The 27,077-nt window shown below is 43.0% G+C and overlaps 3 protein-coding genes across 44 annotated transcripts in view; 2 read left to right on the forward strand and 1 right to left on the reverse strand.

The window, feature by feature from the left end:
* Nucleotides 1-4,367, forward strand: LOC118371543 (phospholipase A1 member A-like). 2 transcript variants are annotated; one of them, XR_004823027.2, is made up of 11 exons: nt 1-246; nt 449-659; nt 783-960; nt 1,052-1,160; nt 1,634-1,735; nt 1,913-2,005; nt 2,240-2,395; nt 2,829-2,918; nt 3,091-3,199; nt 3,435-3,586; nt 3,698-4,367. XR_004823027.2 is itself a non-coding variant. In XM_035757016.2 (11 exons), exons 1-11 carry the CDS (start codon nt 177-179, stop codon nt 3,786-3,788), a joined length of 1,365 nt encoding a protein of 454 aa, XP_035612909.1. In that variant the 5' UTR covers nt 1-176; the 3' UTR covers nt 3,789-4,367. The 2 variants fall into 2 exon arrangements, 1 of the variants encoding a protein (XP_035612909.1); XM_035757016.2 differs by having other exon boundaries at nt 3,431-3,586.
* Nucleotides 2,381-27,077, reverse strand: part of LOC118371544 (popeye domain-containing 2-like) — a 27,013-nt gene continuing 2,316 nt past the window's right edge. Inside the window, exons 3-4 of one of the 2 annotated variants that reach the window (XM_035757019.2) lie at nt 26,372-26,980; nt 2,381-3,174 (exon numbers count right to left, since the gene is read on the reverse strand). In XM_035757019.2, the coding sequence (XP_035612912.1) occupies nt 26,420-26,980 (561 nt within the window). In that variant the 3' untranslated portion in view covers nt 2,381-3,174; nt 26,372-26,419. Of the gene's footprint in view, nt 3,175-4,462; nt 5,345-26,371; nt 26,981-27,077 lie in introns of those variants that run through there. The other variant, XM_035757018.1, reaches the window with a different exon arrangement.
* LOC127915060 (uncharacterized) lies at nt 10,919-18,550 on the forward strand. 40 transcript variants are annotated; one of them, XM_052493390.1, is made up of 18 exons: nt 10,919-11,044; nt 11,117-11,260; nt 11,369-11,512; nt 11,549-11,692; nt 12,483-12,769; nt 13,094-13,526; nt 13,563-13,742; nt 14,105-14,284; nt 14,358-14,573; nt 14,682-14,753; nt 14,826-15,330; nt 15,368-15,547; nt 16,057-16,272; nt 16,345-16,488; nt 16,561-17,029; nt 17,354-17,389; nt 17,752-17,931; nt 17,968-18,550. In XM_052493390.1, the coding sequence occupies exons 15-18, from the start codon at nt 16,650-16,652 to the stop codon at nt 18,314-18,316; spliced, it is 945 nt and encodes a 314-aa protein (XP_052349350.1). In that variant the 5' UTR covers nt 10,919-11,044; nt 11,117-11,260; nt 11,369-11,512; nt 11,549-11,692; nt 12,483-12,769; nt 13,094-13,526; nt 13,563-13,742; nt 14,105-14,284; nt 14,358-14,573; nt 14,682-14,753; nt 14,826-15,330; nt 15,368-15,547; nt 16,057-16,272; nt 16,345-16,488; nt 16,561-16,649; the 3' UTR covers nt 18,317-18,550. The 40 variants fall into 40 exon arrangements, with proteins under 40 accessions (XP_052349350.1, XP_052349352.1, XP_052349356.1 ...); XM_052493392.1 differs by lacking the exon at nt 16,345-16,488 and having other exon boundaries at nt 16,057-16,128; XM_052493396.1 differs by lacking the exons at nt 15,368-15,547; nt 16,057-16,272 and adding an exon at nt 15,584-15,692 and having other exon boundaries at nt 14,682-14,861; nt 16,381-16,488.

Raw genomic sequence — 27,077 nt, forward strand, 5'->3', positions numbered from 1 at the left:
TAGAGGGTTGAATGACATTTCTAGAACCAAAGTGAGTTATTGCATAGCTACAAGGACAGCTGAGAGGGAAAAGAGAGTTTCCAAAGCTAAGGATTTGAGGCACAGTTCACCAACACATTTCACCAAACTATCTGGTAAAGCCAAGTTACCATTCTTGATACTCTTCTTTCAAGACAATGGGCTGGAAACTGAAAACAGTGCAAACTATTCTCAGTATTCTAGCCTTCTACATTACATTTGCAGTCGGTAAGTACAACTCATCTCTATTGCAGAAGCTTCTTCCTAATACTATTAAATTAATATACTAACCTTCCTCTAAGCATATTTATTATAGCATATGTCACTGTCGATGTAAAGAAGATTTTATTTTGTGCAAATGGTGCATTTGTTGTTGTTGTTGGTGTTGTTCTCCAGGTTCTTTATGGACATTTCTCCTCTGAACCTGCAGGGGAAGATGAGGAGCCCAGATCAGAATGTGCTGACTTCAACAACATGACCTGGCTGGAGTACCATCAGCAGGGCAGCAAGCTACAGGTGCAGTACCTGCTCTTGACACGCAAGAATACAGACTGTGCCAGCCTCTTCAGTCAGGACTTCCTCAGCAACAACACCTACTTCAACTCCTCCCAACCCACCAAGATAATTGTCCATGGATACAGGTAAGGAATAAGGGAGGGAGGTCAAAAACTTAGCAAGGTATATCTATATTCTACACATAAAACGTAGAAGTTATCTCTCCCTCCCTCCCAACCTCCACCTCCCCTTTCCTCCCTCCCTCCCAGGGCTCTGGGCAGTAAGCCATCCTGGGTGAAGCAGCTGGCCCAGGCTCTGCTGTGGGTGCAGGATGCCAACGTGGTGGTGGTGGACTGGGTCTATGGGGCCTCACTCGCCTACAACATGGTGGTGGAGAACTACAAGGAGGTGGCCATCCAGATCTCTGTCCTCATCAACCAGCTCCAGGTCAGGGCCTCCTCATTTGTTTATGTTTACACTGACAGCAAATTAAGTTAAAAGTAATGAAAATAAAGGAGGTCTGATGTCTGTCCCACAGAACCATGGATGCAAACTGGAGTCATTTCACTTCATTGGGGTTAGTCTTGGGGCACATGTGTCTGGATTCGTGGGGACCCTGTTCAAGGGCAAGATAGGAAGAATTACAGGTGAGCTCCATCTGTGTCTGACCCATTAACAGTTCCACAGGGCACCTTCTGTCTGCAGAACAGGGCTCAACAGGGCCAGACAGAGACTGGTCACCACAAAGCAGGCCAGTCACTCACAGACCCTCTCATCTCTGCCAATCTGACTGAATTAGGCTTTCAAAGAGAGAGAGAGACAGCTCTGGAAAACAACAACAGCTGATATTGAAAGGCAGTGAGCTGAATTTGTGAAAGAGGGAGACGTTACCCTTCTGAAGTCACACAACGACACAATAATACATATGATTGTCTGTCTGTACACTATCGCTGATGTTTTTGTCTCAGTAGAGGCCTTCAGCGCTGTGATATGAAGTAGTCTGAATGCTTTAGTGCAGTAGTTCACAGGCGCTCTGTGTGTGTATATTTGTGTTTGTCATCACTGTCGCTGATGCAGTACTCTATCTATCCCCCACTGACCTCTGTATCTCCTGCTGTAGGTCTGGACCCGGCTGGACCAATGTTTAAAAGAGCCGACACGTTTGACCGTCTTGACCCCTCAGATGCACTGTTTGTGGAGGCCATCCACACTGACTCCGACTGTGAGAGAATAGGCTACACACAAATAATCATTGTTATTGCAAAGAGATTTCTGCTACCATTCCATATTTTCCTCTTAGGCCTTCTCTATTTCAAAGGTCTCACTGTTCACTGGAATGACAATATGACAATGTCCTGGTATCAGCCATTCGACATCAATTATCATCCTTTTCTCTCAGATTTCGGCATCTCCATCTCTGTCGGCCATGCAGACTTCTTTCTAAATGGCGGAATGGACCAAGCAGGTTGCTCGCGCTCCAGGTCTACGTCAAGTAAGACCATTTTGCCGCCGAAATGCTTCATTGGCAAAGAGGCCTAACCTAAGTGTGTATGAATTTCAATATAGACTTCAGACATGTCTTTCAACTTAAACAACTGTTGATGTTTTTTGATTATTCACTAACTAAACAGTAAGCACTATGTTTACTAGCCTATAGGCTATTTAGTGGTAAGCTTCTGGCTGCCTGAGAATCTTCGTTTGTGATCAGTTCTTGTCTACTTTCCAGTGTATAGCTATGTGATCTGTGACCACATGAGGGCGCTCCACGTCTACATAAGTGCACTGAACGGGACCTGCCCACTGACTGGCATCCCTTGTTCCAGCTATGAGGACTTCCTCAAGGGGCGCTGTTTAGGCTGCCCAGGCAGATGTCCACGAATAGGTAAGGACATCATCAACATTAAATTATTTCCCCAGATATTATACCAACCTGCTGTCTGTGAGTACGTTGGTCATACAAATGTAAATATTATAAATAGCCACCTTTTACATGTAGCCTAGAGTAGACTATGCACAAACTATTTTGATCACGTGTTTACATGGGATATTTTGGTATTATTCAAACTTCCAAGCACACTTTCCATGTTTACTTTAGTCAGGTTTCACTCAGTGAGAGATAGGGCAACTGTCTGACCTAGCTAGTGTCATGTCTGGTCTGGCCACATTGGCGCTGCTGATGCAGTGACAGACTGATACAGATAAAGCAGTAAATGTACTCTGGAGGCCTTTCATCTGTCATAACTGTGATAGGAATGGCTATTTTACATCTTACTCTCTCTGTCTTTTGTATGTGCATGGGTCCTTGTGTGTTTCAGGGTTATTGGAGAACAGTGGTTTAACAGTCTTTCCTCTTCCTCAACCAAAGAAGCTTTTCCTCCTGACAACTTCTGCACCTCCCTTCTGTGGTGAGTAGCCAACATTTACCTCTATGTAAAAACACAGACTGGCTGTCCATCAGACAATTGTTGGATGTTCATTATGCCCACTACTTTGACCCCACTGTTGAATGGTTAAATACAGCAATATCTCATGTGATGATGATCAAGTTACATCCCGTCCCCTCCTCCTCTTCCCCAGCCCATCACATCCTGGTGCAGCTGGAGGTGTTCCTCCTGGACAAGAGTGCTGAAGTGCAGGTGATCCTGAGGACTGGGGGACATCCTGAAACAGAGCAGAGACTCAGGCTGTAGGTACAACCACTAACCCTCACTGTTAGAGACAAAGAAAAATGTATACACAGCATGATTCACAGCTGTTCACAGTATGATACGTAAACATGGATTATATTCTCAGTAACAGGCATGCTGTGTGTGTGTGTGTGTGTGTGTGTGTGTGTGTGTGTGTGTGTGTGTGTGTGTGTGTGTGTGTGTGTGTGTGTGTGTGTGTGTGTGTGTGTGTGTGTGTGTGTTTGTTTCAGACAGACAGACGGCACCATGTACAGTAGGGTGATAGCCCACCCAGTGCCACTGTGTGAGATAGACTCCATCCAGCTGAAGAACACTGGAGCGCACTTCTACAGGCAGGGAGACATCCACGTTGTGTCTGTCTGCATATCAGAATTCCCCTCTGTCGGGTATAAGTCCTTTCATCTATTTAACACACATACTTTCACACACTTACCTACACCACACACAACATTCCTTTGCTTGCATATGACACTGTAACTCATGTGTTTCTCTTTCAGAGAAGTGGAGGCATTGTGTGTGAAGAAGATAAACGTAAGGCGAGGATCTCCATGGAACCATGATTTCGTACAGCTGTGTGAGAATTACTGATGTAGTAAACACACAGAGATCCTATGAACCAGCATGTTTCTTTTTCTCTAGCAACCTCCCAATAGTCTGAAACTGTGTCCTTTCCTCATCTCCTTTCCTTCATCAATGATGTGGAATGCTTTGATAGGTCTAAGCAGTAAGGAGGAAGCCTATCCTTATAGTTATCATTGGGAATGAAGGAAAGGAAATTAGAAGAGTTTTACTGGGACTAGCTCACGCAGAAACACACACATGCAGCTAATAGCTCCCATTGCAAACAGCTACACACAAACTTTGCCATCCTATAACCCTAGTCATATGTTACTGATGGACCACCTACAGCCAAACAGATTCCAGAACAGTTCCAAACTACTTCTTTACATTTCTTTAGTATATTCTAACAGCATTAGTATTGATGTACATAATCATTCCGACGCAGCTGAATGTTACTTTATTCAGAGCTTCTGTTGAAGCAAAACAATAAAAGGGTAACTCTGGAATGTGTGAATTTTGTCTGTACTCAAGGGCTTAACTCTCTGATTTCTGATAAGCAGGGGTGAGCAACATATTCAGCAACAAATGTGCAACTGTGATAACTGATTTTGAGTGCCTCGTGATGATAAACTTGGAGACAATATTATTTCTGATAGAGGATGAAGGAGAGAGGAGACAGACAGAAAAATGACAGGAATGCATTTTCACCAAGAGCTTTATCAAGAAACATTGGCCCCATGAAAATATATGTATATGTAGTCCCATTTTTATTTACAAAAACATAACACTCTTGTTCTATGTTAATGACTAAATAAATGTACAATGTGTGAGACATCTCACATTCACATAAACAAATGCCTGTTCAATTTGGAATTGTGTTTTGGAAAATGTGAGTATGAAGATAAATCCCTTTCTAGCATGCTGTCTGTCAAACTTTATTCTCTCAGATTATGTCTGCACAAACAAACACGATTAACGTGCCCCTAGCTAGCCAACCCAACCTCGGTTGTTAAAAAATAAAATACACATGATTGCTTTAATGTTGAATCATAAACCTATCTAACACAATATCCACATCAAAAGGCTTTCCATCCAGATGAATGGGAGACATGTGAGTGAAATAATAAAAAGAGGTATGTGACCTTAACTAATATATTCAGATTTATAACATAATTCTTTCCAGTGTCCAGGGTTTCACTCTTTCCTATATTGTCACGCACAGATGACACCAGAGGAAGTGAGGTAAGGTGAGATAGTGGGATTTGGTGTTGGGGAGGTCTGATTCCACCCAGGGCAGTGATGGTTGTGTTCCAAGTCATATTTTTTGCAGTCGCACTGCTCATCTCAGAAGAATGCTAAATGATATTAATGTGGTTCCTGAGATGTTAAACACTTTGCCAGGAGTTGGGACATCTGATAATCTGCATAGCCTGACTGTAAAAAGATTTCCTGGAACGTGTCCACTGTTTCCAATCTGGTTGAAACCATCACAGCATAGAGGTGTCCGGTAGGGGCTAAGGGAGCTCTCCCTCTCTGGTATCGCAATGGTAGACTCCCAGTGGTTTCCTCTCCTGTGGAATCAACTGAGAACACCGGTCATTGACAACTGGTCAGTCTATCATGAACTGTCAAGAAACACAAGCTGAACTGTTACTACGGCAACATACCTAATGGCAGGCAGTTCATATTCACCTTGTCCAAGTATAGAGAGTGTTTAATCTTCCCCTAAATGTTATGTACATGCCTTACAGCTCAAATACAGTATAGTGTTGGGTTGCAAGATGATCTCACAACAAAAGCTCCCATTGGTCGAATTACATTGGCATAGTCTTCACATTCCTGACACCCAAACTGGTTAACAGTGAGAGATGAGGGATATATTGACCTGTGATGTGACACTTACCTGGTTTCCATCCAACCATATACTGCGAATGAATTACTTGACGCATGAAAAAAGTCACAACCGGGCTGATGGAAATAGGAAATGCAGATACAATTTTATAAATGTCGACAGAATTTTTTCGTTTGACATGGTGGGATCTTTTTGTGTAAGTAAAATTAATTATGCGAGAAATGGCTACAGATTAAATCAGTTATGTATTTCACAGCCAACTGGGCACAGACATCAGTTCAAAGTCTAGATATGATTTACATTTGGTTGAGTTGTCAACTAACGTGTATTCAACATGAAATCAACAAAAAATATCACCATGTCATTGGATTAAGGTTAAAAATTGGGTGAAAAAAATATGAAATGTCCTCATGTTGATGACTTTTTGCAAATCAGATCAGTTTTCCATGTTGATTTAATCTTTTTTTTAAAATGACATGGAAACAATGTTGATTCAACCATTCTTTGCCCAGTGGGAGGGTGGTTAAAGTGCACGGTGATGAGCTTGCTGCTCCTTTCCAATAAATATCGAGGGTCTTATTCTGGTGACATAATGATCATGCTTGGCTGTCATTTGACAAAAAAATTATCTCGCTATTATCCATAATAATCTCATCATGTAAGTAGCCTGCCCGCACTTCATCTGCGAGCTGCTGGATAGAGCACATGTGTCAAGATCAGAGTGGGCATATTTGCTATATAACACAACAGTTTTTGTGAACAAAACCATCAGCAGAGATAAAAATACAATAGAAACCCATTTAACTTGCATTTTTTTTATTTAATATGCACAGCCTTTTATCCACAATCAATTTGTTTGATGGAAACATCTCTGGTGGGAGAATCTTTTATGCAGATTTTAGGATATTCGCATGAAAATCTGTCTCCAATTGGATGGAAACCTAGCTAATGATAGTGGAGTGATGGGCTGTTCTCTAAGCGTGTCTGGTCTCTGCTTTCACATGATCCACATCCCTCTCCCCTCTTTCATACCTCACCCCTCTCGAAACCTCAACCCTCTGCTTGCCGTAGCCACTGGCTAACTGACCATAGACTGTACATGAAGGTCAGCAGCTATTACAATGACAGCAGAGCCAGAGCCCTCCACCCTCTATCCAGCAACTATCCTGGAATCCAACCCCCCTCTCCGCCCGAAACACGATCTGACCCGCGATTGGGTCAGGGAGGATTTTGGGATAGCTAGGGAGGGGGCAGTGGGTAGGCACGTGGATTAAGTGCATGGCACTGGATCTCTGGCTGCCAGGATATCCCAAAAGTTTCCAGCAGGCTCTAATCCTTGTCAGACAAAAACACACAGCTGACTGCCAGCATCACACCCCCACCCTGCTGTCTCCCCTTCCTGTTCCAAACTACAAACCTCCAACATACATACAGATGGTACCCCATCTGTCTGAACCAACATAAGCTATCAGGGTCACTGTGAGGTAAACGGCTTTGTAAACGGTTTCATAAACTGTCGCACAAAAGTATCTTTCCTCTGGCCTGAATCCAGGCAGAAAAGGGCAGTCTAACCTAGGTAAACGAACACAATCCAAACACACACACTCTCCACCCATCCTCAGCAGGACGTTAGCTACTAAGAGGGCAGGCCACACACTGGGAGAGGAGTGAGGGAGAAGCTGCAATATACACTCCCCTACATATTTATTTGGACAGTGAAGATCAAACTTTAAATTTCGCTCTATATTCTAGCATTTTGGATTTGAGATCAAATGTTTTCTACAGTGCATTCGGAAAGTATTCAGATCCCTTGATGTTTTCCACATTTTGTAACGTTACAGCCTTATTCTAAAATGAATGACATTGTTTTTTCCCCCTCATCAATCTACACACAATACCACATTATGACGACAAAAAAAAAAAGTATGTTTTATTTTTTTTTGCAAATGTATTAATAATAAAAACTTAAATAATACATTTACATAAGTATTCAGACCCTTTACTCAGTACTTTGTTGAAACACCTTTGGCAGCAACTACCACCTCGAGTCTTCTTGGGTATGGTGCTACAAGCTTTGCACACCTGTATTTGGAGAGTTTCTCCCATTCTTCTCTGCAGATCCTCTCAAGCTCTGTCAGGTTGGATGGGGAGCGTCGCTGCACAGCTATTTTCAGGTCTCTCCAGAGATGTTCGATCAGGTTCAACTCGGGGCTCTGGCAGGGCCACTCAAGGACATTCAGAGACTCGTCCCAAATCCACTCCTGTGTTGTCTTGGTTGTGTGCTTAGTGTTGTTGTCCTATTAAGAGGTGAGCCTTCGCCACAGTCTGAGGTCATGAGAGCTCTGGAGAAGGTTTTCATTAAGGATCTCTCTCTACTTTGCTCAGTTCATCTTTCCCTCAATCCTGAATAGTCTCCCAGTCCTTGCCGGTGAAAAACATCCCCAGAGCATAATGCTGCCACCACTATGATTCACTGTAGGGACGATGCCAGGTTTCCTCCAGACGTAACGCTTGGCATTCAGGCCAAAAATAGTTCAATCTTGGTTTCATCAGACCAGAGAATCATATTTCTCATGGTCTGAGAGTCCTTTAGGTGCCTTTTGGCAAACTCCAAGTGGGCTGTTATGTGCCTTTTACTGAGAAGTGGCTTCCGCCTGGCCACTCTACCATAAAGGCCCGATTGATGGAGTGCTGCAGAGATGGTTGTCCTTCTGGAAGTTTCCCATCTCCACAGAGGAGCTCTGTCAGAGTTACCATCGGGTTCTTGATCACCTCCCTGACCAAGATCCTTCTCCCCCGATTGCTCAGTTTGGCCGGGCGGCCAGCTCTAGGAAGATTCTTTGTGGTTGCAAACTTCTTCCATTTAAAAATGATGGAGGCCACCGTGTTCTTGGGGACCTTCAATGTTGCAGAAATGTTTTTGTGCCCTTCCCCAAATCTGTTCCACGACACAATACTATCTCAGGGCTCCATGGACAATTCCTTCGACCTAATGGGTTGAGTTTTGCTCTGACAACTGTGGGAATTATATAGACAGGTGTGTGGCTTTCCAAATCGTGTCCAATCAGTTTAATTTACCTCAGGTGGACTCCAAGTTGTAGAAACATAAAGGATGATCAATGGTGGCCTGCCAAGTGGCGCAACGGTCGAAGGCGTTACTACAGACCCGGGTTCGATACCGACCTGTGACGCAACCGGGAGAATGGAAACTGGCTCTAACCGGAATGGAAAGAGGAGTGGGAGGCCCCGGTGCACAACTGAGCAAGAGGACAAGTACATTAGAGTGTCTAGTTTGCTGCCTAGAAGGCCAGCATCCCGGAGTCGCCTCTTCACTGTTGACATTGAGACTGGTGTTTTGCGGGTACTATTTAATGAAGCTACCAGTTGAGGACTTGTGAGGTGTCTGTTTCTCAAACTAGACACTCTAATGTACTTGTCCACTTGCTCAGTTGTGCACCTGGGCCTCCCACTCCTCTTTCTATTCTGGTTAGGGCCAGTTTGCGCTGTTCTGTGAAGGGAGGAGTACATAGCGTTGTACGAGATATTCAGTTTATTAGCAACTTCTCGCATAGAATAGCTTTAATATTGAGCCTGTAATCAAATCCACAAATGCTGACCAGACCGGACACGTCGCGTGAGCAAGCGTCGCAAAATAAATTTAGAAATCCATGTTATTCAATTATTGCACCCACACTGCTCGCGGACGAACGTATGCGTTGCCAAGGGCTAAAATAGAGCTCATTCCTATTTCTGACGCAGATCGCGCTGCAAGTCCTGCCTCTCCCATCTCCTCATTGGTTTATAGAAGCAGGTACCTGCGTGCCATCTCCTCATTGGTTATACCCACGTGGGTGATTGAAAGACTATCTGTTTTTTATTTTTTATTTTTTTATTTATTTAACCAGGTAGGCTAGTTGAGAACAAGTTCTCATTTGCAACTGCGACCTGGCCAAGATAAAGCATAGCAGTGTGAACAGACAACACAGAGTTACACATGGAGTCAAAAATTAACAAGTCAATAACACAGTAGAAAAAAAAGGGGAGTCTATATACAATGTGTGCAAAAGGCATGAGGAGGTAGGGGAATAATTACAATATTGCAGATTAACACTGGAGTGATAAATGATCAGATGATCATGTACAGGTGGAGATATTGGTGTGCAAAAGAGCAGAAAAGTAAATAAATAAAAACTGTGGGGATGAGGTAGGTGAAAATGGGTGGGCTATAATAGATTATGTACAGCTGCAGCGATCGGTTAGCTGCTCAGATAGCTGATGTTTGAAGTTGGTGAGGGAGATAAAAGTCTCCAACTTCAGCGATTTTTGCAATTCGTTCCAGTCACAGGCAGCAGAGTACTGGAACGAAAGGCGGCCGAATGAGGTGTTGGCTTTAGGGATGATCAGTGAGATAAACCTGCTGGAGCGCGTGCTACGGATGGGTGTTGCCATCGTGACCAGTGAACTGAGATAAGGCGGAGCTTTACCTAGCATGGCCTTGTAGATGACCTGGAGCCAGTGGGTCTGGCGACGAATATGTAGCGAGGGCCAGCCGACTAGAGCATACAAGTCGCAGTGGTGGGTAGTATAAGGTGCTTTAGTGACAAAACGGATGGCACTGTGATAAACTGCATCCAGTTTGCTGAGTAGAGTGTTGGAAGCGATTTTGTAGATGACATCGCCGAAGTCGAGGATCGGTAGGATAGTCAGTTTTACTAGGGTAAGCTTGGCGGCGTGAGTGAAAGAGGCTTTGTTGTGGAATAGAAAGCCGACTCTTGATTTGATTTTCGATTGGAGATGTTTGATATGGGTCTGGAAGGAGAGTTTGCAGTCTAGCCAGACACCTAGGTACTTATAGGTGTCCACATATTCAAGGTTGGAACCATCCAGTGTGGTGATGCTAGTCGGGCATGCGGATGCAGGCAGCGATCGGTTGAAAAGCATGCATTTGGTTTTACTAGTGTTTAAGAGCAGTTGGAGGCCACGGAAGGAGTGTTGTATGGCATTGAAGCTCGTTTGGAGGTTAGATAGCACAGTGTCCAATGACGGGCCGAAAATATATAGAATGGTGTCGTCTGCGTAGAGGTGGATCAGGGAATCGCCCGCAGCAAGACCAACATCATTGATATATACAGAGAAAAGAGTCGGCCCGAGAATTGAACCCTGTGGCACCCCCATAGAGACTGCCAGAGGACCGGACAGCATGCCCTCCGATTTGACACACTGAATTCTGTCTGCAAAGTAATTGGTGAACCAGGCAAGGCAGTCATCCGAAAAACCGAGGCTACCGATAAGAATCTGGTGTACATGTTAAACACAGAGAAAGGTCAGTGGTAGGTGTACATGTTAAACACAGAGAAAGGTCAGTGGTAGGTGTACATGTTAAACACAGAGAAAGGTCAGTGGTAGGTGTACATGTTAAACACAGAGAAAGGTCAGTGGTAGGTGTACATGTTAAACACAGAGAAAGGTCAGTGGTAGATGTACATGTTAAACACAGAGAAAGGTCAGTGGTAGGTGTACATGTTAAACACAGAGAAAGGTCAGTGGTAGGTGTACATGTTAAACACAGAGAAAGGTCAGTGGTAGGTGTACATGTTAAACACAGAGAAAGGTCAGTGGTAGGTGTACATGTTAAACACAGAGAAAGGTCAGTGGTAGGTGTACATGTTAAACACAGAGAAAGGTCAGTGGTAGATGTACATGTTAAACACAGAGAAAGGTCAGTGGTAGATGTACATGTTAAACACAGAGAAAGGTCAGTGGTAGGTGTACATGTTAAACACAGAGAAAGGTCAGTGGTAGATGTACATGTTAAACATAGAGAAAGGTGATTGGTATGTGTACATGTTAAACACAGAGAAAGGTCAGTGGTAGGTGTACATGTTAAACATAGAGAAAGGTCAGTGGTAGGTGTACATGTTAAACACAGAGAAAGGTCAGTGGTAGGTGTACATGTTAAACACAGAGAAAGGTCAGTGGTAGGTGTACATGTTAAACACAGAGAAAGGTCAGTGGTAGGTGTACATGTTAAACACAGAGAAAGGTCAGTGGTAGATGTACATGTTAAACATAGAGAAAGGTGATTGGTATGTGTACATGTTAAACACAGAGAAAGGTCAGTGGTAGGTGTACATGTTAAACATAGAGAAAGGTCAGTGGTAGGTGTACATGTTAAACACAGAGAAAGGTCAGTGGTAGGTGTACATGTTAAACACAGAGAAAGGTCAGTGGTAGGTGTACATGTTAAACATAGAGAAAGTCTGATTGGTATGTGTACATGTTAAACACAGAGAAAGGTCAGTGGTAGGTGTACATCAGTTAACATGTTAGAGAAAGGTCAGTGGTAGGTGTACATGTTAAACACAGAGAAAGGTCAGTGGTAGGTGTACATGTTAAACACAGAGAAAGGTCAGTGGTAGGTGTACATGTTAAACACAGAGAAAGGTCAGTGGTAGGTGTTAAACACAGAGAAAGGTCAGTGGTAGGTTACATGTTAAACACAGAGAAAGGTCAGTGGTAGATGTACATGTTAAACATAGAGAAAGGTCAGTGGGTGTACATGTTTGGTCAGTGGTAGGTGTACATGTTAAACACAGAGAAAGGTCAGTGGTAGGTGTACATGTTAAACACAGAGAAAAAGGTCAGTGGTAGGTGTACATGTTAAACAGGTCAGAGTTAAACAAGAAAGGTCAGTGGTAGGTGTACATGTTAAACACAGAGAAAGGTCAGTGGTAGATGTACATGTTAAACACAGAGAAAGGTCAGTGCTTAGACATAGATGTTAAACACAGAGAAAGGTCAGTGGTAGGTGTACATGTTAAACACAGAGAAAGGTCAGTGGTAGGTGTACATGTTAAACATAGAGAAAGGTCAGTGCTTAGACATAGATGTTAAACACAGAAAGGTCAGTGGTAGGTGTACATGTTAAACACAGAGAAAGGTCAATGGTAGATGTACATGTTAAAAATAGAGAAAGGTCAGTGGTAGATGTACATGTTAAACATAGAGAAAGGTCAGTGGTAGGTGTACATGTTAAACATAGAGAAAGGTCAGTGGTAGGTGTACATGTTAAACATAGAGAAAGGTCAGTGGTAGGTGTACATGTTAAACACAGAGAAAGGTCAGTGGTAGGTGTACATGTTAAACACAGAGAAAGGTCAGTGGTAGGTGTACATGTTAAACACAGAGAAAGGTCAGTGGTAGGTGTACATGTTAAACACAGAGAAAGGTCAGTGGTACGTGTACATGTTAAACACAGAGAAAGGTCAGTGGTAGGTGTACATGTTAAACACAGAGAAAGGTCAGTGGTAGGTGTACATGTTAAACATAGAGAAAGGTCAGTGGTAGGTGTACATGTTAAACACAGAGAAAGGTCAGTGGTAGGTGTACATGTTAAACATAGAGAAAGGTCAGTGGTAGGTGTACATGTTAAACACAGAGAAAGGTCAGTGGTACGTGTACATGTTAAACACAGAGAAAGGTCAGTGGTAGGTGTACATGTTAAACACAGAGAAAGGTCAGTGGTAGGTGTACATATTAAACACAGAGAAAGGTCAGTGGTAGGTGTACATGTTAAACATAGAGAAAGGTCAGTGCTTAGACATAGATGTTAAACACAGAGAAAGGTCAGTGGTAGGTGTACATGTTAAACACAGAGAAAGGTCAATGGTAGATGTACATGTTAGAAATAGAGAAAGGTCAGTGGTAGACGTACATGTTAAACATAGAGAAAGGTCAGTGGTAGGTGTACATGTTAAACACAGAGAAAGGTCAGTGGTAGGTGTACATGTCAAACACAGAGAAAGGTCAGTGGTAGGTGTACATGTTAAACACAGAGAAAGGTCAATGGTAGATGTACATGTTAGAAATAGAGAAAGGTCAGTGGTAGGTGTACATGTTAAACATAGAGAAAGGTCAGTGGTAGATGTACATGTTAAACACAGAGAAAGGTCAGTGGTAGATGTACATGTTAAACACAGAGAAAGGTCAGTGCTTAGACATAGATGTTAAACACAGAGAAAGGTCAGTGGTAGGTGTACATGTTAAACACAGAGAAAGGTCAGTGGTAGGTGTACATGTTAAACATAGAGAAAGGTCAGTGCTTAGACATAGATGTTAAACACAGAAAGGTCAGTGGTAGGTGTACATGTTAAACACAGAGAAAGGTCAATGGTAGATGTACATGTTAAAAATAGAGAAAGGTCAGTGGTACATGTACATGTTAAACATAGAGAAAGGTCAGTGGTAGGTGTACATGTTAAACACAGAGAAAGGTCAGTGGTAGGTGTACATGTTAAACACAGAGAAAGGTCAGTGGTAGATGTACATGTTAAACACAGAGAAAGGTCAGTGCTTAGACATAGATGTTAAACACAGAGAAAGGTCAGTGGTAGGTGTACATGTTAAACACAGAGAAAGGTCAGTGGTAGGTGTACATGTTAAACATAGAGAAAGGTCAGTGCTTAGACATAGATGTTAAACACAGAGAAAGGTCAGTGGTAGGTGTACATGTTAAACACAGAGAAAGGTCAATGGTAGATGTACATGTTAAAAATAGAGAAAGGTCAGTGGTAGATGTACATGTTAAACATAGAGAAAGGTCAGTGGTAGGTGTACATGTTAAACACAGAGAAAGGTCAGTGGTAGGTGTACATGTTAAACACAGAGAAAGGTCAGTGGTAGATGTACATGTTAAACACAGAGAAAGGTCAGTGCTTAGACATAGATGTTAAACACAGAGAAAGGTCAGTGGTAGATGTACATGTTAAACACAGAGAAAGGTCAGTGGTAGGTGTACATGTTAAACACAGAGAAAGGTCAGTGGTAGGTGTACATGTTAAACACAGAGAAAGGTCAGTGGTAGGTGTACATGTTAAACACAGAGAAATGTCAGTGGTAGGTGTACATGTTAAACATAGAGAAAGGTCAGTGGTAGATGTACATGTTAAACACAGAGAAAGGTCAGTGGTAGATGTACATGTTAAACATAGAGAAAGGTCAGTGGTAGGTGTACATGTTAAACACATAGAAAGGTCAGTGGTAGGTGTACATGTTAAACATAGAGAAAGGTCAGTGGTAGGTGTACATGTTAAACATAGAGAAAGGTCAGTGGTAGGTGTACATGTTAAACACAGAGAAAGGTCAGTGGTAGGTGTACATGTTAAAAATAGAGAAAGGTCAGTGGTAGATGTACATGTTAAACATAGAGAAAGGTCAGTGGTATGTGTACATGTTAAACATAGAGAAAGGTCAGTGGTAGGTGTACATGTTAAACACAGAGAAAGGTCAGTGGTAGGTGTACATATTAAACACAGAGAAAGGTCAGTGGTAGGTGTACATGTTAAACATAGAGAAAGGTCAGTGCTTAGACATAGATGTTAAACACAGAGAAAGGTCAGTGGTAGGTGTACATGTTAAACACAGAGAAAGGTCAATGGTAGATGTACATGTTAGAAATAGAGAAAGGTCAGTGGTAGACGTACATGTTAAACATAGAGAAAGGTCAGTGGTAGGTGTACATGTTAAACACAGAGAAAGGTCAGTGGTAGGTGTACATGTCAAACACAGAGAAAGGTCAGTGGTAGGTGTACATGTTAAACACAGAGAAAGGTCAATGGTAGATGTACATGTTAGAAATAGAGAAAGGTCAGTGGTAGGTGTACATGTTAAACATAGAGAAAGGTCAGTGGTAGATGTACATGTTAAACACAGAGAAAGGTCAGTGCTTAGACATAGATGTTAAACACAGAGAAAGGTCAGTGGTAGGTGTACATGTTAAACATAGAGAAAGGTCAGTGGTAGGTGTACATGTTAAACACAGAGAAAGGTCAGTGGTAGGTGTACATGTTAAACACAGAGAAAGGTCAGTGGTAGATGTACATGTTAAACACAGAGAAAGGTCAGTGGTAGGTGTACATGTTAAACACAGAGAAAGGTCAGTGGTACGTGTACATGTTAAACACAGAGAAAGGTCAGTGGTAGGTGTACATGTTAAACACAGAGAAAGGTCAGTGGTAGGTGTACATGTTAAACATAGAGAAAGGTCAGTGCTTAGACATAGATGTTAAACACAGAGAAAGGTCAGTGGTAGGTGTACATGTTAAACACAGAGAAAGGTCAGTGGTAGGTGCACATGTTAAACATAGAGAAAGGTCAGTGCTTAGACATAGATGTTAAACACAGAGAAAGTTCAGTGGTAGGTGTACATGTTAAACACAGAGAAAGGTCAATGGTAGATGTACATGTTAAAAATAGAGAAAGGTCAGTGGTAGATGTACATGTTAAACATAGAGAAAGGTCAGTGGTAGGTGTACATGTTAGAAACACAGAGAAAGGTCAGTGGTAGGTGTACATGTTAAACACAGAGAAAGGTCAGTGGTAGATGTACATGTTAAACACAGAGAAAGGTCAGTGCTTAGACATAGATGTTAAACACAGAGAAAGGTCAGTGGTAGATGTACATGTTAAACACAGAGAAAGGTCAGTGGTAGGTGTACATGTTAAACACAGAGAAAGGTCAGTGGTAGGTGTACATGTTAAACACAGAGAAAGGTCAGTGGTAGGTGTACATGTTAAACACAGAGAAATGTCAGTGGTAGGTGTACATGTTAAACATAGAGAAAGGTCAGTGGTAGATGTACATGTTAAACACAGAGAAAGGTCAGTGGTAGATGTACATGTTAAACATAGAGAAAGGTCAGTGGTAGGTGTACATGTTAAACACATAGAAAGGTCAGTGGTAGGTGTACATGTTAAACATAGAGAAAGGTCAGTGGTAGGTGTACATGTTAAACACAGAGAAAGGTCAGTGGTAGGTGTACATATTAAACACAGAGAAAGGTCAGTGGTAGGTGTACATGTTAAACATAGAGAAAGGTCAGTGGTAGGTGTACATGTTAAACACAGAGAAAGGTCAGTGGTATGTGTACATGTTAAACATAGAGAAAGGTCAGTGGTAGGTGTACATGTTAAACACAGAGAAAGGTCAGTGGTAGGTGTACATATTAAACACAGAGAAAGGTCAGTGGTAGGTGTACATGTTAAACATAGAGAAAGGTCAGTGCTTAGACATAGATGTTAAACACAGAGAAAGGTCAGTGGTAGGTGTACATGTTAAACACAGAGAAAGGTCAGTGGTAGGTGTACATGTTAAACACAGAGAAAGGTCAGTGGTAGGTGTACATGTTAAACATAGAGAAAGGTCAGTGGTAGGTGTACATGTTAAACACAGAGAAAGGTCAGTGGTAGGTGTACATGTCAAACACAGAGAAAGGTCAGTGGTAGGTGTACATGTTAAACACAGAGAAAGGTCAATGGTAGATGTACATGTTAGAAATAGAGAAAGGTCAGTGGTAGGTGTACATGTTAAACATAGAGAAAGGTCAGTGGTAGATGTACATGTTAAACACAGAGAAAGGTCAGTGCTTAGACATAGATGTTAAACACAGAGAAAGGTCAGTGGTAGGTGTACATGTTAAACACAGAGAAAGGTCAGTGGTAGGTGTACATGTTAAACATAGAGAAAGGTCAGTGCTTAGACATAGATGTTAAACACAGAAAGGTCAGTGGTAGGTGTACATGTTAAACACAGAGAAAGGTCAATGGTAGATGTACATGTTAAAAATAGAGAAAGGTCAGTGGTAGATGTACATGTTAAACATAGAGAAAGGTCAGTGGTAGGTGTACATGTTAAACACAGAGAAAGGTCAGTGGTAGGTGTACATGTTAAACACAGAGAAAGGTCAGTGGTAGATGTACATGTTAAACACAGAGAAAGGTCAGTGCTTAGACATAGATGTTAAACACAGAGAAAGGTCAGTGGTAGGTGTACATGTTAAACACAGAGAAAGGTCAGTGGTAGGTGTACATGTTAAACATAGAGAAAGGTCAGTGCTTAGACATAGATGTTAAACACAGAGAAAGGTCAGTGGTAGGTGTACATGTTAAACACAGAGAAAGGTCAATGGTAGATGTACATGTTAAAAATAGAGAAAGGTCAGTGGTAGGTGTACATGTTAAACACAGAGAAAGGTCAGTGGTAGGTGTACATGTTAAACATAGAGAAAGGTCAGTGGTAGGTGTACATGTTAAACACAGAGAAAGGTCAGTGGTAGGTGTACATGTTAAACATAGAGAAAGGTCAGTGGTAGGTGTACATGTTAAACACAGAGAAAGGTCAGTGGTAGATGTACATGTTAAACATAGAGAAAGGTCAGTGGTATGTGTACATGTTAAACACAGAGAAAGGTCAGTGGTATGTGTACATGTTAAACACAGAGAAAGGTCAGTGGTAGATGTACATGTTAAACACAGAGAAAGGTCAGTGGTAGGTGTACATGTTAAACACAGAGAAAGGTCAGTGGTAGGTGTACATGTTAAACACAGAGAAAGGTCAGTGGTAGGTGTACATGTTAAACACAGAGAAATGTCAGTGGTAGGTGTACATGTTAAACATAGAGAAAGGTCAGTGGTAGATGTACATGTTAAACACAGAGAAAGGTCAGTGGTAGGTGTACATGTTAAACATAGAGAAAGGTCAGTGGTAGATGTACATGTTAAACACAGAGAAAGGTCAGTGGTAGGTGTACATGTTAAACATAGAGAAAGGTCAGTGGTAGGTGTACATGTTAAACACAGAGAAAGGTCAGTGGTAGGTGTACATGTTAAACACAGAGAAAGGTCAGTGCTTAGACATAGATGTTAAACACAGAGAAAGGTCAGTGGTAGGTGTTGGAAGGATTTGAACCCCTAGAATTCGCCAGCCGTGAGTAACCACTGCGAATGAATGAGCTGCCCTGTTCAATGCGATCTTTTGATCATACATATTATGGAAGCGCAAATGTGCTTTTAAGTTGAATGTTTGATAAACTTGGGAATGGAATTCAAAAGACCGCGCTGTGAAAACAATTAAGAAGTTTAAGTTTGGGAAACACTGAGATCCTACGCACAATGTAGCCTAATCTTATGTCTAATATTTGGCCTAACGTGGGAATGCAATGCATCAACGCAACAAATTGCAATCTAAGGATCTAAAGATACTGCGTATTTAAACTTCATTAAAGGGACAACTTATAATGGGATGAAATGTTTTATAACGCATCTAAAATGCCGAACTTGCACATGTTCAATTCAAAATGGGTCAATTTGCTGAAATCGAGGACTGTGTTTTTAAAGCATTAAAGGAGGTCTAAAGGGGCATTACGTTTAACAATCAAAATCCAACAACTGTATCATTGTAAATTGAGTGAACTAAAAGTGAATGATGGAGGATGAAATCCCAAATAAGACTCCACTGGAGAGGGCAGAGGAGCATCTAAATTCACTCTATGCAGCCCGGAGAGGCAAACTTGGAGTATGTACACGCAAAATGAATGAAATAAAAGCCCTTCTTGTTGCTGGAGGAAACATTGAAACTGTGGATGAGAGTCTTGAAGCATTTCATGCTGTTCTCAATGACTTTAAGAATGCTCATGATTCTGTGCTAGAGCTGGTCACAGAGGAGGAACACGAACAGGAGAGCATGAACTATTATCAACCAAGAATGAGAACTTATGAACATTTCCTGAAAGAGGTGGAAATATGGAAAAAAGCTGAAATCGAGCCACAAACGCTCATTGAACCACACGACAGCATTTCCAATGTGTCAAAAACATCAAGTAAAACGAAGTCTTCTAAAACTGCTTCCTCAGTGTCCTCTGCACGCCTAAAAGCTGAGGCAGAACGAGCAGCTCTACTAGCTCGCCAAGCATCAAACACAGGACAAGCATGCATTGGAACTGGAGAAAGCTCAACTGAATGTTAGGATGGAAAAAATGGCACTGGAAACGGACATAGCGGCATATAATGCCAAACTGAAGGTTCTGGAGAGTGTTGAGTCAACTTCTCAATCCCATTCTGTGGCAGCCCATTTTCTAAGCCAAGAAGATGGAATGAACTCTTATTATGAGAACCAGGAACCCGAGGTCTATAAGGAACCTGAACCATCACCTGTTGCATTTGCTGCATTAGGTGCAGTTCCAAAGACCCCACTACAAAGAGTTTTACAACAACCGACCACAAAGCCATCAAAACCTATTCAGAAAACAGTCATAAACCACACCCTTCAGCAGCCAACATCAAGGTCTAGCAATCAACACAGAATCAACACTGCGGGTATCATCCATAATACCAGCCATGATAACCTCTCTACTGTCATGCAAAGGCAGAATGAAATTGCTGACCTCCTTGTACTAGAGCACAAACAGGCCACACTCCCTGTTAGGGAGATACCTATGTTTGACGGTGATCCTCTAAACTTTAGGCCATTTATGCGTGCATTTGAGCATGGAATAGAAGATAAGACAAGCAGTCACCAGGATAGGCTCTATTTCCTGGAACAGTACACCTCTGGTCAGCCCAAGGATCTGGTCCGTAGTTGTCTGCATATGGAAGCCAGAAGAGGCTATGCAGAGGCTAAGAGGTTGTTAAAGGAACACTTTGGCAATGAAATCAAAGTCACCACTGCTTACATGGAAAAAGCTTGGAACTGGATACACATCAAACCGGATGATGGAAAGGGACTGGGTGGCTATGCACTCTATCTTAGAGGATGCTGTAACGCTATGCAATACCTACAGAACATGGAAGAGCTTAATCTTCCCTCCAACATAAAGTTGATCATGTCAAAACTTCCCTACAAACTAAGGGAAAAATGGAGGTCTACGGCATGTGATATTTTAGAGAGAAGCCACCTGAGGGCCCAGTTCAGTGACCTTGTGACGTTCATGGAAAAACAGGCCAAAATACTGCAGGATCCGTTGTACGGAGATATCCAAGATCCCCTGTCCAACAAAATGTTTTTTAAAACCAAAACAGAAGCTGACTTTAAACAGCAGTTCAAATCCAAGAGTAGGGGAAGCAGCTTTGCCACTGCAGTAGATGTAGTGGCAGATTGTGACTCGGAAAACCCCCTAAAAGAACAAACATTCAAAGTCAAGAAACCAGGGGCCTACCCTTCTGATGCTCCCAGTATCTCATGTGTATTTTGCACTGGTGAGCATTTCCTGGTCGACTGCCAACAGGTGAAGGCACAGCCACATGAAGCCAAGGGATCTGAGATCAAAAGGCCTTTGTTTTGGCTGTTTGATGAGAGGACACTTAAGCAAAGAATGTAAAAGAAGGATGACCTGTCAGAAATGTCAAAGAAGGCACCCCACTATCCTGCACATTGAAGGAAGAGAGAGATTTAGATCTCTGAAGGCAGATACGAGGGGTGTAGCAGGAAAGCGGGAGGAGACTGTCAGCAGTGCTCTTGTTTCACTGGAAGCTGGTGAAGATACCGGGGCCGGTACAGATTGTGCACTTGCGATTGTGCCAGTTCAAGTAAAGATGGCAAATGGAAGCAAGTCTACGTTAACCTATGCATTTCTCGATTCTGGTAGCTCAGCAACATTTTGTACGGAGAGACTCATGAGGCAGTTGCAAGCTAAAGGCAGTGAGACTGAAATTCTGCTACGCACAATGGGGCAGGAGAGTCCTACCAAGAGCTTTGAGATATCTGGATTAGAGATTGGCAATGTGGAAGGTGACACATTTCTTGCATTACCAAAGGTCTACACCCAAAATAAGATTCCAGTGACAAGAGAGAATATTCCCACTCAGAAAGATCTCAAAAGGTAGCCATACCTGAAAGAAGTTCAGTTGAAGGAAATTGACGCCGAACTCCTGATTGGCGTAAATGCTCCAAAGGCAATGGAACCCTGGAAAATCATAAATAGTCAAGGCAACGGACCGTATGCAGTGAAAACCCTCTTTGGATGGGTGATGAACGGTCCTCTTAACAATTGTACCATGGCAGAAGAATCTGGGCATCCTACGGTGATGGCCAATCGTATCTCAATTGCCGACCTGGGGGTTCTTCTTGTAAATCAGTACAACCATGACTTCCCTGAGAGAGGGTATGAAGAGAAAAGTGAGATGTCAGCTGAGGATCGTAGGTTTATGGAGATCGTATCAAGTTCCATAACCCTCAAAGACCATCACTACTACTTACCGTTGCCCTTTCGCAAAAAAGATGTAGTCCTGCCAAACAATCGTGACATGGCAAAGCAGCGGGCTCTAAATATTATCAGGAAATTCAAGAAGGACAAAGGTTACGCTGCAGAGTACAAAGGCTTCATGGAAGAGATGATAACAAAAGGTTACGCCGAGAAGGTACCACAAGAACAGCTCCTCAGAGAGAAAGGCAAGGTATGGTACATACCACACCATGGCGTTCACCATAAGCGCAAAGGAACGATACGAGTAGTGTTTGACTGTTCATCATCCTATAAAGGTATATCTCTTAACAGTGAACTCCTTCAAGGCCCTGACCTGGCAAACACGCTTATAGGAGTCTTGCTAAGATTTCGGCAAGAGCACATTGCCATGATGGCAGACATCGAAGGAATGTTCCATCAAGTACGTGTCCATGAAGATTACTTAGACTTCCTGCGATTCCTATGGTGGCCGGATGGTGATACTAACAAAAGATTGGAGGAGTACAGAATGACGGTACATCTTTTCGGTGCTATATCCTCTCCAAGTTGTGCAAACTTTGCACTGCGAAAGACTGCAGAAGACAACTGTGAGAGGTACGATGAAGAGGTAATTCAAACAGTCAAGTCCAACTTCTATGTTGATGACTGCCTCAAGTCAGTGGCCACAGAAGAACAAGCCATAGCTCTCACAAAAAACCTCAGGGATGTGTGCTCTCAGGGTGGGTTCAAATTGACCAAGTGGGTCAGCAACAGCCGCACTGTGCTGGCTTCTATCCCTGATGAACACAAAGCCAAGCAGATAAAAGAACTGGACCTGGACAGAGAAAAGCTGCCTGTTGAAAGAGCACTTGGAATCCGATGGAACATTGAAAGTGATGCATTTACCTTCCGAGTCACTGTCAAGAACAGACCCCTTACAAGAAGAGGTATTCTCTCAACTGTCAGCTCTATTTATGATCCTTTAGGTTTCCTCGCCCCATTTGTATTAAAGGCAAAGCAAATCCTTCAAGTGCTCTGCAAGCTAAAGTGTGGATGGGACGAAATCATCCCTGAAGAACACTCTATTTCATGGCAGAGATGGCTCTCAGAGCTGGACCAGCTCTCCAGATTCCAGATAGACAGGTGTATGATGCCTGAGAACTTTGGTCAAGTCAAGACGGCACAGCTGCATCACTTCGGTGATGCAAGTGAACAAGGTTATGGCACGGCAAGTTACCTTAGGTTCACAAACGGTATGGAAAAGGTTCACATTGCATTCATACTGGGGAAATCAAGGGTGACTCCACTCAAGCAGATGACAATCCCCAGACTGGAACTTGCTGCAGCAACATTGGCAGTGCGAGTGGACAGGAGGTTGGAGCTCCAGATTGAACCTGAGGAGTCAACTTTTTGGACGGACAGCCAGTCTGTACTAAAATACATCCGCAATGATACCAAGAGATTCCATACCTTTGTGGCTAATAGGGTTGCTATGATCCGTGACCTATCGAAAGCAAAACAGTGGAGGTATTTGAACTCAAAACACAACCCAGCCGATGATGCCTCAAGAGGATTACATGTTGAAATGTTCCTGAACTCAAAGAGATGGCGCAAAGTACCAGAATTCCTGGAGAAACCAGAAACTCAATGGCCGAAAGTCCCCGAGGAGCTTGGCTCCATCCCTCCGGATGATCCAGAGGTGAGAAAAGACGTAATCGTAAACCATACAAGTGTGGAAGAAAAGAGTCCAACCAGCAAACTGATTGAGTACTATTCAACATGGAACAGCTTTAAGAAAGCAGTTGCCTGGATGCTGAAACTGAAGAAACGTCTTCTACAGTTAAGCCAGAAAAGGAAAATTATCTCTCAAACTGATCCAAGATCAGATGAGAGTCTGACAAACTCACTGAAGGAACAAATTGACAAGTTCAAACTGACGTTTGGAAAAGAAAGTCTGTCTGTGGATGACCTAGATGAAGCAGAAAAGGTCATCATCCGATTTGAACAACGGCAGCACTTTAAACAAGAAATTGCACTAGTTGTGAGAGGAAAACAATGTGCCAAGAGAAGTGGCTCAATCTGTAAGCTTGATCCAATTATTGACAATGGCATTCTGAGAGTAGGAGGAAGGTTAAGCAAAGCTGCTATGCCTACGGAACTAAAGAATCCTATGATCCTGCCCAAAGACTCCTACATCTCTAGACTGATCTTACTCCACATCCATGAGCAGGTTGGCCACTCTTGGAGAGGTCACATGCTTTCTAGACTTCGCCAGCGATATTGGATACCCTGTGCCAACTCTTTAGCAAGGAAGATCCTTAAGAGCTGTGTCTTTTGCAGGCGGATGCAAGCTAGAGCTGGAGAACAGAAGATGGCCGACCTTCCACAAGATCGGGTGTCACCTGATTTGCCGCCTTTCACCCATGTGGGCATAGATTACTTCGGCCCCATAGAGGTGAAGAGAGGCCGAGTTCATGTGAAGCGGTATGGTGTGATCTTTACTTGCCTTGTGAGTCGAGCTGTCCATCTTGAAGTTGCTAGTTATCTGGATACTGATTCCTGCATCAATGCCCTGCGCAGGTTCATCTGGCGAAGGGGCCCAGTAACAAGTATCAGAACAGACAATGGCACCAACTTTGTTGGAACACACAGAGAGCTAGGAGAAGCTATGAAAGAGCTGGATCACAACAAGATTCAAAATGAATTACTAAAGGAAGGAGTGACATGGTCATTCATTCAACCCTCCCTCTGGAGCCCACCATGGGGGGTATGGGAGAGGTTGATCCGACTGGTGAAAAAGATCCTCTATTCAGTCCTTAAAGTGCAAGTACTGGATGATGAGGCTTTGCAGACAGCCTTGTGTGAAGTTGAGGCGATTATGAACGACAGACCAATCACTACTGTAACAAATGACCCTAATGATCTAGAACCCCTGACTCCGAAACATCTGCTTCATCTGAAAGCTAAGCCAGTCCTGCCACCAGGACTATTCCAGAGAAGCAACCTATACTCACGAAGGAGATGGAAGCAAGTACAATATATCACTGACCTCTTCTGGAAGAGATGGATCAGGGAGTATCTTCCACTTATGCAGGAGCGGAACAAGTGGAACAAAACTAAGAGAAACTTCAGTCCTGGTGACCTCGTGGTCATCGTCGATGACACCGCCCTAAGGAACTCTTGGCTAATGGGGCGTGTGGTGGAGGCCTTGCCAGGGGCCAAAGGTCTTGTCCGGAACGTCATGGTTAAGACTAAGACCAATATCTTACAGAGACCTATCAACAAACGCTCTCTGCTCCTTGAGGCGACGGAGTGACACACACACACACACAGTGCTCCATCTTAGAATCACGTGCACCTCTGATTCGTTGATGTCGTACTCTTACATTCTTTGATGTCATACATTTTTGGACGTCAAACTCTTGACATTTTTCGAAGTTGAACACCTTTACACTTCAACTCAGACTGAGATCTATGGACTATTTTCCTATATGGCACCTTGTATATTTGTATATAGCTATGAACTGCAATAGTGCTCTGGTATAGAATGTTTTGTGTATTGGCTCTACGTTTGAAAGTAATTGTTGTGCATTCAGTGCAGTCAACAATTAGGGGCCGGTATGTTAGAGCCGATTTGGACATATTTGTATAAAAGACCGAACATATGGAGCTCCATGTATATTTGTGTAAATATATTAAATATTAATGTAAATGATTAAATATTAGGTACGTACCTTTATGATTTATATTTACCTGATTGAGATATATTCATTTGTTGTTAGTGTAACTCAGCCATTTGCCCCCCCCCCCTCTTGCCTGTTCATTGTATTGTGGTAAGTGTGTTAGGATAAAGGCAGAAAGTTGGGCCTTTGGGAGAGGGAGTCCTTGCTAGATGCGGGAGCGGTATAGTTTTTTGACCATACAGACATACAGACATGTCATAATATGTATTTTCCATATCAAGTATTCTATGCTTTAAGTTGATTGGAGACTCATTTATTTGTTAGATATAAGAAGAATAAACATTTTTGTTGCACCATATCCCTGGATGTCATTGAATGTTTGGCCGTTTGGAAACCTTGACTGTGGACTGTATGCGTACCAAACAACCCCGCTTCAGGCTTGGGCAGTGGCTATGGTAAAGACAAAAGGAAGCCACTACAACAGATATGTATGAAAATAGCCTCAAATAAAAGGTGGCATTCTGTACTGTCACCTCATAAAACATTTGATCTCAAATCCAAAATGCTGGAGTATAGAGCCAAATTAAAAGTTTGCTTCACTGTCCAAATAAATACGCAGGGGAGTGTACATGTAAAGAATTAGAACAGCTAAAGTTTTGGGGGTGGAGAGTTTGAGGCTTCAGATCTACATTGAGATGGAGTGAAGGTAAACTTTAGAAACAAGAGACAGAGGCCTTTGGGGTTGGGTGGGTACTCAAGAGGCGAGGTGTCCCAGTTCTGCCAACTCTTTGATCAATCCAATGTTCTTCCTCTCGGGCTCATTCATTTTTACCAAAAAATGTATCGATTTTACCAACTCACTCCCTAAACTTTCATATTTCTTATAATTTTAGAAGGCCTCTGTATAAAATAGATTGAATATGTAAGATAACAAACAGAAAATCATTGCAAAGTTGAAATGAGGTACTTTACCACATGGCATGGCCAGTTCAAAGCTGGATTAGTGAGTGGACACAGCAAGTAAAACACACACGCAACCCCTGCCCAGCCCACCCTCTCACTGCACACAGGTATACTTACATGTATCTTAAGTAGTGGCCCAGTGTGTTAGCTCCAGCAACCTGCTATCTACCTCAAATAATCCCTCTCACTCCCATAATCCATTAAGGACCCGGTCATATCCGCAAAGTCTTCTAGGACCAGGCTGGTAGAGTCCTCACCAGATGGCATCTCCATGTCTGAGGGCTGGCGCTGGGATGGTTGGCGGGGGGTTGGCCGAGATGGGGTGGGGGTCTTCTCTCGGATCTGCAGCCGGGGGGTTGGGGGTGTTGGAGGCTCTGACCTCTGGTAGGCTGGAACCGGGTCCACATCTACCACTGCTGCTTCCTGCTGTTCCACTGGGGCTACCTGGTCCCTGGCACTCCCACTACCACTGCCGCTATAGACCTCCCCCTCGCTGCCCAGGGAGGAGGGGGCCAGGACGTGGTAGAGGCTGGGCAATCGGATGTCGAGGCGCACGCCGCTCTTCGCGAAGAGCTTGTCGTTGAGTGAGTAGAGCTTGTCGGCGATGTCGCTGCCCAGCATGATGGAGAAGAGGCGGGCAATGTAGCGCTCCTTGGACAGAAGCATGTAAAGGCGGCACCGACGCCATGAGATGTAGCGGCAGTCCGTCTCCGCTGTCAGGGTCACCTGAGGTTCAGGGTGATAGATGGTCAGGGGTGAGAGTGAAGGGAAAGGCTGAATGTTCATAAATCAATTAATGACTGGATGAATGAATAGCGAGCAT

The sequence above is a fragment of the Oncorhynchus keta genome, chromosome 34 (assembly GCF_023373465.1).
Source record: "Oncorhynchus keta strain PuntledgeMale-10-30-2019 chromosome 34, Oket_V2, whole genome shotgun sequence".
Taxonomy (NCBI): Eukaryota; Metazoa; Chordata; class Actinopteri; order Salmoniformes; family Salmonidae; genus Oncorhynchus; species Oncorhynchus keta.